General features: G+C 37.0%; 1 protein-coding gene across 1 annotated transcript in view; it reads left to right on the top strand.

The window, feature by feature from the left end:
* NDUFB5 (NADH dehydrogenase (ubiquinone) 1 beta subcomplex, 5, 16kDa) overlaps positions 1 to 5,637 on the top strand; it is a 15,262-nt gene extending 9,625 nt beyond the window's left edge. Inside the window, exons 4-6 of the mRNA XM_010855622.1 lie at positions 46 to 107; positions 1,137 to 1,243; positions 4,970 to 5,637. Of these exons, the coding sequence (XP_010853924.1) occupies positions 46 to 107; positions 1,137 to 1,243; positions 4,970 to 5,090 (290 nt within the window). The 3' untranslated portion in view covers positions 5,091 to 5,637. The remainder of the gene's footprint in view (positions 1 to 45; positions 108 to 1,136; positions 1,244 to 4,969) is intronic.
* Positions 5,638 to 10,897: the final 5,260 nt, after the last annotated feature.

Here is a 10,897-nt window from a genome sequence, read left to right on the forward strand (position 1 = left end):
AAACTCCTGTTACTAAAGTTGAATATCAGTGTTTTCTCTTACTAGGTGAAGCTGAGTTAGCAGAAATTCCAGAAGGCTACGTCCCAGAACACTGGGAATATTTCAAGGTTGGTATAGGTCACTAAAAGTTATTTGCAGGGTTAGGTGCCTTGTCAGTGTACTGGTTAATAGCTTAATTTAGCAATTGTGATACAGTTTTAAATTCAGTTTTTTATATCAAATAAATGATGCATTTTGTATTCACTTTTTGTAAGCAATTTCTTTGGGTAATTATCTGCATTGTTATATTACCTTAAGCTTCATGATTTTTTAAAGACTGACTCTGTACTATGTTATTAACCTAGCATAGTAACAAAATTTATCCTATGTTCTACACCATAGGAAAAATTGTCCTGATACTAATGCTGGCTATGATTTGTTGAATACTCACTGTGTAGCAGGCATTTTGATAGTGTTTTACAAATATTATCTCATTCCATGTAAATAGTACTATTATTTTTCCCACTTTAAAGCTGAGGAAGCTGAATCTTAAAAGGAAGTAGGTGACCTGTTTCAGGGATAGGGTCAGTATTGGAACCTAGAGGGTCTTGACTCCAGCACCTGCACTATGAATTAATCATTTTACCATACTGTCATTGCTACTAAAGTCCCAGATTAATTCTGTTACTTGTCTTTATAAGTGTTGTAGTAAGATGGCCTTGATTACAGTGTGTGTTTCCATGTTTTGTTATCTGAATGAATTACATTTTAGAAAAGAAATATTTCATTATTAAATCTTAAGGTAAAGCCATACAATTAGCTTATCTTTACTCACTGGTAAAAACAGCTCCATTTTGGGATCACCAAACCCCAGCTTTCACGCTGAAATCTGCCGCTTAAGATACTCAGAGCATAGTGTAATAAGAACGAGCACAAGTTTTGGAGTCAGACTGGCCTGAGTCCAGACACTGCAACCTAGTAACTGTACAGTCTTATAGAATTTGCTCACCTGTAAATGAAGACAAATACAGTATCTACAGAACGGATTACATAAAAGTATTACTGATTAACCTGAGATGGTCCTTTTAGGAAAACAGTACACTGGAAAAGTGATGTACTTTTTAGACACTAATCTTAAAACAAATTTTCTCTTGTAGCATCCTATATCAAGATGGATTGCCCGAACTTTCTTTGATGGTCCTGAAAAGAATTATGAAAGAACAATGGCTATCCTTCAAATTGAAGCTGAAAAGGCTGAATTACGGTAAAAGAAGGGTGGGGGGTGGAGTGCAGGGAAGAAAATCCTTTCCTACAGTTGCAAACCACAGGAAGAAATTTAATAAAACGATTTCTTCAACACAGTAAGATGCTCTGTGTAAAAGGGTGAAGATGGCGAGAGGATCTTCGCCATCTTTAAAGATGATGCATTGGAGACTAGGAGACTATTCGGGATAATATCTGTCACATTATTACAAGGAATTCAGGAAATGTCCTGACTCTTTAAGTGCAAAGCAGCCCTGTCCTTCCCCTTCTCCCTGCGATTCCCTTTTCTTCTGCACCCAATCTGATCCTTTAAGGTGACCACTATTTAATAATGATTTCTTGTATACATTCCTAGGAAAAAGTTTTTACATTAAAAATATATATTGTATATATCATTTACAAAATGTATTAACACAAATGGAATCCTGTTACCAACACTGTTCTGTGCGTTTTTTCATTTCATGTAAATACATAGTCATCCCTTGATATCTGTGAGAGATTGGTTCCAGCACCTCCAGCAGATATCAAAAATCTGAGGATGCTCCAGTCTCTGTATAAAATGGTGTAGAATAGTCAGCCCTCTGAGGATAGGGAGGGCCTACTGTATCTTGATGATCTCCTGAAATAGCATATACTCCATTCTTTCTAATAGTTGCACTGCATGGATGTGCCTTAATTTTTTTAACCAGTAGGGGACCTCTTGTTGGTTTTTAGGCTCTTTTCAAGTTTTTTGATATTGTACATTGTGCTGTGCCGAATATACCTTACGTATGTATTTTGCTTATTTATTCAGTATATCTGGAATATAAATTCCTAGCAGTGGCTCTGTTAACCACATGTTATGCTTTACATTTTTAAAAAATGTATTTGTTTATTTTTGGCTGTGCTGGGTCTTCTTTGCTGTACAGGCTTTTCTCTGGTTGGTGACAAGCAGGGCCACTCCCCAGTTGTGGTGCATGGGCTTCTCATTGTGGTAGCCTCTCTTGTAAAGCATGGGCTCTAGGGGGCGCGGGCTTCAGTGGTTGGGGCCTGCGGGCTCCAGAGCAGTGGTCCAGAAGTTGTGGCACACAGGCCTCATTGCTCCAAGGCATGTGGGATCTTCCCAGACCAGGGATCGAACCTGTATCTCCTGCATTGGCAGGCAGATTCTCTACCACTGAGCCACCGGGGAAGCCCATGCTTTACATTTCAGATAGCTCTTGTCAGATTCCTCTTTAAAAAGTTGTACCAGTTGTCTTTTCTGTCATCAATACATAGTAGTTAATTCTGTTTCTCCATACCTTTCCCAGTAAAGGAATTTATCAAACCTAAATATTTTTGCTCATAAGATCGTTGAAAATGTTATCTCATCATTTCAATTCTGTATTTTTTGGCAGAGTTGAGCATTTTTTCATCTATTGGTTATTTGTATTTCTTTTTTATAAATTGCCCATTTTTCTACTAACTTGTGCATTGATTAAAATAACCCCTTTTGTTTTTGTTGCAGATTTGTTTTCTCTGGCTTGTCATTTGTCTTCTGACAGTATAGAATTTTTTTGCAACATAGTGTTTTTATGTTTCAGATAAAAAAAGTGCAGTAATACCTAATATATTTTGAACACTTACTAGATACTGACATTTTAATTACTTTATATAAATTACTTGTTTAATTATTGTTAGGTTTGTCAGTCTTTTTCTTTAGCTTCCAGAATTTTATGTCATGTATATGTCTTTGTGAGTAATAAAATAAGTAAATATACAAGTGCCAAATTATTTTTTTAATGTTTGCTCATATTTCCTTTGGCTACTTTTAAATATGATCTTATTTGAGATTTATTTTGCTATTTGGAGTGAGGTTTACATACAATCAGATGTACCCATTAAGTTCAGTGAGTTTTGACAAAAATAAACTGAAATCACCACAATCAGGTCATTTTGATCACCTAGTGAGTCCCTTTCCTGTCCCTTCAGTCAACCCCCTTCCTCAACTCTTGACCCCAGGCTACACTGATTTACTTCCCATTCGTTCTGTTTTAACTTTGTAGTTTACAAAAATTGCTATGGTATTGAAGAATATTTAAATGATTAAATGAACATATGATTAGCTTGTTTTCTGGATGTAAAATTACATGTATATGTAGTTACCATATAGAACTGTTATTAAGTATTTAAGAGTGTGTTCAGCATTATGCCTCATATTTGGTTAACTTTGGACATTTTTGAACTTCAGACATATACCTTTGGTAAAACACAAGATTCTAAAATTTCTTAGACATATGGAGATTGTGAATAATTTCAAAACAAAGTAAAAATAAAAGCAGGACTCTGACTTTTACCCCTAAAATAAAAATGCCAGTGTGAGCATGGAATGGGGAGTATCTACAGTTTTTTTAAAAATACATGTTTAGGTGTATAGCAAACTGAATCGTAAATGAAAGGCATAAAATAGGAAGGGACTGTCTTCCATAGGGAGATAACTGTTAGTTTCAACCCTCCACAATTTTTAATACTCTCTTCATGTGTATATATACACAGTTACAAATGCTTTTTTCTGTTTTTTAATGAAATGGGAAGATGGTACACATATTCATTTTATACCTTGCTTTTTTAACCTAACAGTATATCTGGCCCCTCCTTTCCATGTTACTATTTACGTAGATTTCCCTCATTCTTTTTAACAGGTGCGTAGGCTGTCCATTATATGGGTGAACCATAATTTGTTTAACCAGTCTCTGTGATGAATATTTTAATTACTTTCATTTTGAATAATTACATTCTAAAGAGTAAAAAAGAAAAAGATTGTATTTAATCTCCCCAAAAGAGAAATATATTTTCTTAATAAATATAAATATATTATCTTATACCACCGCAAAGATATATTATCTGTCATAGATTGGGTTGGTAAGCTGGTTAAGGTTAATAAAGTTAATAAATAACTATGATAAATTTCCAGTGATGTAAAAAGTTAGTATCTATGTAGTCTGTAAAAATGGAAAGTAAAAGGCCTGATGGAAAAGGGATTATTCCAGGAATGTGTGGTAGTTTACACAAAGGCTTGGCTGTGAAAAAATGAACCTATCTTTCTAGAGCAGAGATTATTCAGTTTGTAAAGAAGGCGGAGGACGGATAAGTAGATCTTAGAGTTGGAGAATGTTTTTCTTTATCCTGGTTTTACTTTTCTTTACCAGTATTGATGGTCTGTCCAGTGTTGACCAGGCTCAGTGTGATGTTGGTGGCTAGTGAATGAGACACCGTCCCTGCTGTCGAAAGGTCTTCTGTCCTAATAGTAATGGGCAGCCAGTGTAGACGGCATGTGCGCTCCTCAGGAAGGCCTGTTCCTGTTTTAATTCCTAGCATTTGGCACAACAGATAGTCATAATAGTAGACATTCTGTAAATGACTCTCTTAACATTTAAAAGGCAAGAAGACAGGAAATGCATTACCGTTGTTCAAGTGAAAGTGATTTGCCCAGACAAAGAACAGGGACAGGAGGAGAGAATTCATTATCATTTCAAGTGATGCTTGAGGGATTAAAAATAATATTCATTGGCTAACTACATAAGCAAGATAATAAAAGCCAAAATAAGTCCCAAATTTTGCTTATAGGTGTGTATCAATGGATCTGTGGAGGGACATTATATTTTACACAAAAGCAAGACTCTCAAGTGGTTGTTCTTTACAGAGATAATTCATTACATTTATAATTGGAAATGCTGTAATCACAACATCACTATTCTATTTCTTACAGATTAAAGGAGCTGGAAGTACGAAGATTAATGAGAGCAAGAGGTGATGGCCCCTGGTTTCACTATCCAACCATCGATAAGGAACTTATTGATCATTCTCCAAAAGCAACCCCTGACAACTAATCTTTTGTTTCTCTAAGTACAAAGTATATTGTCTTTAGGTGAAAATAAATTACTAAATATATTCTGTATTTTTTCTGTGTGATAAATGAAAGATCATTTTCAATGCTCTGTTTCTCAATATTGGTTCAGATTAAGGCGGTTTTGTGTGCGATTTCATTTTTTTCCTCAGCTTTACTGAGGTGTGACTGATGAAGTTGTAAGATGTTTAAAGCGTATATCATGATGACTTGATATATATTGTGAAAGGCAGATTCAGGTTTCTGGTTTGGGGCTTTCAGTTTCCTCTTTTAAGAAGGTTTGAATATGATAAAAAAAAATTCAGAGAAATCGGAATTTGTGAACTTATAAAGGTGTATTGTTTTACTTGTCTGATAAATGGAAGTTAGAGAAACCTATGTTGAATATCAGGAAATATGCAATTTACATACATGTGAGTGTTGTAGATACCTAGATTACTCAAGGGCAACTCAGAATTTTAAGTTATACAAATGTTGAATCAACTATATAAAACATTAACACCTTAATAAACAATTTTTCAGTGAACACATCTCAAAGTTTAATGTTTTCATGGTTTTTAGCCATAAATTGTTCTTTTTAAGTGTATACACATGTTCATTTCTTTTTAAGATGCAATATACAATATTCCTTAGGGTCTTTTTTTGTAAACACTGAAGGGGTTCCACAAGGTAAAATAATCACTGCAAAAATTGTGAAATGAGTAAAAGCTAAAATAATGCCTGTCATTTATTAAGCATTTACTGTCTGCTGAGCACTGTGCTGAATAACTGAATTTACTCACTTTATTTTCAAAATGACCTTAGGAGGTACTATTACTTTCTGCATTTTACAGATGAGAAATTGAAGCTCAGAGACTTTAGACACATACTTAATGCTTCAACTTCCAAAATGAACTTTTAGCTTCAAAAATTCATTTTCAGTGAATAGCTTTTGAATACCCTTGTGCCCTAAGGGCCGTTTACAATCCAGCCATCATCCTTTGGTGTGGTTGCATTTTCTTATTACCCCAGAAGAGGGCTGCCTCACCCAGCTACTTGCAGATTTTGATCTGAGGATTCCTGAAGCAATCGAATTACCACCTCATAGTTCTGCCAGAGTATTTGGGAGAAGGATGTCCTATCCCTGAGCCCCTGCTTGCAGGAACCATTCAGTTTTGTAGGAGAAGGGGAAGGAGCATGGAAGCAGATAAGTCTTGTCAGAGGACATTGTTCATGATGCTACACCTACGTACCTTTATGTTCAGTATTTTTAGACTTCACATGTTATTTTTCAACACTAATAACTTTTATTTTCTCCTTTCTATTATTATATACAAAAACTTCTAGAAGATATAGAAAGTGTTACAAGAAATACTGATAATCCCACCATCCATAAAGAAATCTGAGAAATTTTCTTGAATCTTTTTTTTTTTAGCATAGCTGGGGTCATATACAGATATAATGGAGAGATTTTTTAAAAGCAGTTTGAAAGTGTTCTTGGAGGAAAGCATTAATAAAACTTTTTTTTATTATCTCCAGTGGGTCACGAAGATACCCACTGGAGATAAAGTGGTCATCACAGTAGACATTTTCCTCCAAAGAGTTTACTCTTCAGCACCGGCAATAGGCATTAAATAGGAAATTACATGCATTGGGGAGAAAGGGCACTATAGCAACCTGTGGCATCCTGAGCTAGTCTTCGGAGACAAGGGATGGTTGGAAGCTCTTTCCATAGCATCTGGAACATAGTAGACAGGGACAAAGATCTACTTAGTGAATGATTCATAGCTTTAACATGAATCTTAAATTACGTTTTTTCTTTTCCTGTGTTTCTATAGGGCCCATTGTGGTGGTATATAAAGACATGGGCTTGAACTAAACAGACTTAAGACTAAATCCTGAGCTTGCCAAACACTGTGACAATAATCATGACTACTTACCTATTTGCTATCTGCTGCACCAGCCAGACACCAGAAGCTTTATATTTAATCTTCCCTCTATCTCATACTGCAAAAATTCCTTCACTGCTCTAAGCCCTATCTCTAAAATGTGAATTCTTCATCCTACAATACTGTTGTGAGGATCACTGGATGACGCATGCAAAGCACCTAAGTTACAGTTCAGTTGCTCAGTTATGTCCAACTTTACAACCTGATGGACTGCAGCACACCAGCCCTCCCTGTCCATCACCAGCTCCCGGAGTTTACTCAAACTCATGTCCATTGAGTCGGTGATGCCATACCCTGCTTATTTAACTTAAATGCAGAGTACATCATGAGAAATACTAGACTGGATAAAGCACAAGCTGGAATCAAGATTGCCGAGAGAATTATCAATAAACTCAGATATGCGGATGATACCACCCTTATGGCAGAAAGTGAAGAAGAACTAAAGAACCTCTTGATGAAAGTGAAAGAGGAGAGTGAAAAAGTTGGCTAAACTCAACATTCAGAAAACTAAGATCATGGCATCTGGTCCTGTCACTTCATGACAAATAGATGGGGAAACAGTGTCAGACTTTTATTTTTTTTGGCTCCAAAATCACTGCAGATGATGACTTCAGCCATAAAATTAAAAGATGCTTGCTTCTTGGAAGAAAAGTTATGACCAACCTAGACAGCATATTAGAAAGCAGAGACATTACTTTGCCAACAAAGGTCTGTCTAGTCAAAGCTATGGTTTTTCCAGTAGTCATGTATGGATGTGAGAGTTGGCCCATAAAGAAAGCTGAGTGCCAAAGAACTGATGCTTTTGAACTGTGGTGTTGGAGAAGACTCTTGAAAGTCCCTTGGACTGCAAAGAGATCAGCCAGTCCATCCTAAAGGAAATTAGTCCTGAATATTCATTGGAAGGACTGATGCTGAAGCTGAAACTCCAATACTTTGGCCACCTGGTGTGAAGAACTGACTCATTTGAAAAGACCCTGATGCTGGGAAATATTGAAGGTGGAAGGAGAAGGGGACAACAGCCTACTACACACCTTTTCAAACTTAAGTAATAGGTGATAAAGACCTTGGTCAACAAAAGATTGAGATGTTGCATTCCTTTTTCAAGAAAATTGCTGAATAACACACACTATCTCAGCTTCAGGCCTGTTGACTTTAAAGAGTAATGGGATTAGAGTTAGACTACAGCCAATGAGCAATGTTTTTAAAATTATTTCCAGGTTACAGAAAAGTCAAATGTATAAAATTCTACAATGTAAATTCACCACTGTTTTTATTAGAAACAAATACTCTCTGCCGGAGGTCACAAGGAGTTAGCAGTATAGCAATAAATTCCCTGGGCTCAATCTCTTCTTTCGTAATTATTTCCAAATTGCAGTCCTCACTTTCATCTGTCTCTGTTTTTACTTTCACATATAATATATACTTAGTACCTTCTTTAATTTGACCTTTTCAAACTTACATTTTAAAAAAATGTTATATTATGACTATGAATAGAAAATAAGTCCTTTGTCATAATTAAATGGCAATCACAGGTATAACTATGGATTATATTCTACCTAGATTTTGTTGCCTAAGGCCTGGCTCTCTGTTAAGAGGGACAATTTTAAAAGGTTAGTGGTGTCAAAAACATTAGTACCAAATGGAAACTTTCCTTTATAAAATCAAATGGAGAATTAAAAAGGCAATAATTTGGTCATGATGGGATGAATTATTAATATATTCTCCAGGTACATGCCCAGATTTTGGACATTTCTTGTATATTGCATTAAGATAGGAGTGCCATTGACATCGGAGAAGGCAATGGCACCCCACTCTAGTACTCTTGCCTGGAAAATCCCATGGACGGAGGAGCCCGATGGGCTGCAGTCCATGGGGTCGCTAAGAGTCGGACACGACTGAGCGACTTCACTTTCACTTTTCACTTTCATGCATTGGAGAAGGAAATGGCAACCCACTCCAGTGTTCTTGCCTGGAGAATCCCAGGGACGAGGGAACCTGTTGGGCTGCCGTCTATGGGGTCGCACAGAGTCGGACACGACTGAAGCGACTTAGCAGCAGCAGCAGCCATTGACATTGGAAATTATCCTCTAATTATCGATTATAATTAACCTTAACCACATTTTTATTTTTCAAATCACTCATCATGACATTTTTATTTATTTTTAAAAATTTATTTATTTTAATTGGAGGCTAATTACTTTACAGTATTTTAGTGGTTTTTGCCGTACGTTGACATGAATCAGCCTTGGGTTTACATGTGTTCCCCATCCTGAACCCCCCCTCCCACTTCCCTCCCCATCCCACCCCTTGGTCATCCCAATGCACCAGCCCTGAGCACCCTGTCTCATGCATTGAACCTGGACTGGCGATCTGTTTCACATGTGATAATATACATGTTTCAATGCTATTCTCTCAGATCATCCCACCCTGGCCTTCTCCCACAGAGTCCAAAAGACTGTTCTATGCATCTGTGTCTCTTTTGCTATCTCGCATATAGGGTTATTGTTACCATCTTTCTAAATTCCATATATATGTGTTAGTATACTGTATTCACGGAGAAGGCAATGGCACCTCACTCCAGTACACTTGCCTGGAAAATCCCATGGACGGAGGAGCCTGGTAGGCTGCAGTCCATGGGGTCGCTAAGAGTCGGACACGACTGAGCGACTTCACTTTCGCTTTTCACTTTCATGCATTGGAGAAGGAAATGGCAACCCACTCCAGTGTTCTTGCCTGGAGCATCCCAGGGACGGTGGAGCCTGATGGGCTGCCGTCTATGGGGTCGCACAGAGTCGGACACGACTGAAGTGACTTAGCAGCAGCAGCAGCATACTGCATTCATGTTTTTTTCTGACTTACTTCACTTTGTATAATAGGCTCCAGTTTCACCCACCTCATTAGAACTTATTCAAATGTATTTTTTTAATGGCTGAGTAATATTCCATTGTGTACATGTACCACAGCTTTTTTATCCATTTGTCTGCTGATGGACATCTAGGTTGCTTCCATGTCCTGGCTATTATAAACAGTGCTGCGATGAACATTGGGGTACACGTGTCTCCTTCAATTCTGGTTTCCTTGGTATGTTCATCATGACATTCAAGGAGTGTGGTGGGCTACAGTCCATGGGGTTGCAAGAGTCAGACACGACTCAAGCAACTTAGCATGCCCTACATCTAATTAGGTTCAGATATTTGTGTGTTTATATATATATATATATATATATACACACACACACACACATACAAATGGGTTGAACTGTGCTCCCCACAAAAAAAAATCATATGCTGAAATCCTAACTTCCAGCCTCTCAAAATATGACTATATTTGGAAATAGGGTCTTTAAATAAGTTAAAATGAAGTCATTTGGTTGGCCCTAATCCTATATGACTGGTCTTTTAAGAGGAGGTTAGAAGAAAGATATTTACAAAGGGATGATCATGTGAAGACACAGGGGAAAGATGGCCATCTAAAGCCAAGGAAAGAAGCCTCAGAAGAAACCAACCTGCTGACATCTCTATCTTGGGCTGGCCTCCACAGCTGTAAGAAAATAAATGTTAGTTGTTTTAGTCAGCCAGTCTATGTACATCTATCTTCGTTCTCCTCCTCCTTTTCCTTTGTCTTTTACCTTCTCTGATTAGTTTCATAGGACAAATTTTTCTTGAGAAATAGGTACTTAATCTGTTCTTGCAAACTGCTTATATTTATTGGGGGTGTCACAGTGACAGTGGAAATAATACAACACAATTCAGATGAATGACGCTGTATTTATCTGTCAGAAGTTTCATTAGAATATCATGACTTCTTTGTATACCTTGGAACTTTCTCTGTGGTCTTTTGTCATGTCATCATTTCAAGAGAA

Source organism: Bison bison, unplaced genomic scaffold, assembly GCF_000754665.1.
Source record: "Bison bison bison isolate TAMUID 2011002044 unplaced genomic scaffold, Bison_UMD1.0 scf7180017864367, whole genome shotgun sequence".
NCBI lineage: Eukaryota > Metazoa > Chordata > Mammalia > Artiodactyla > Bovidae > Bison > Bison bison.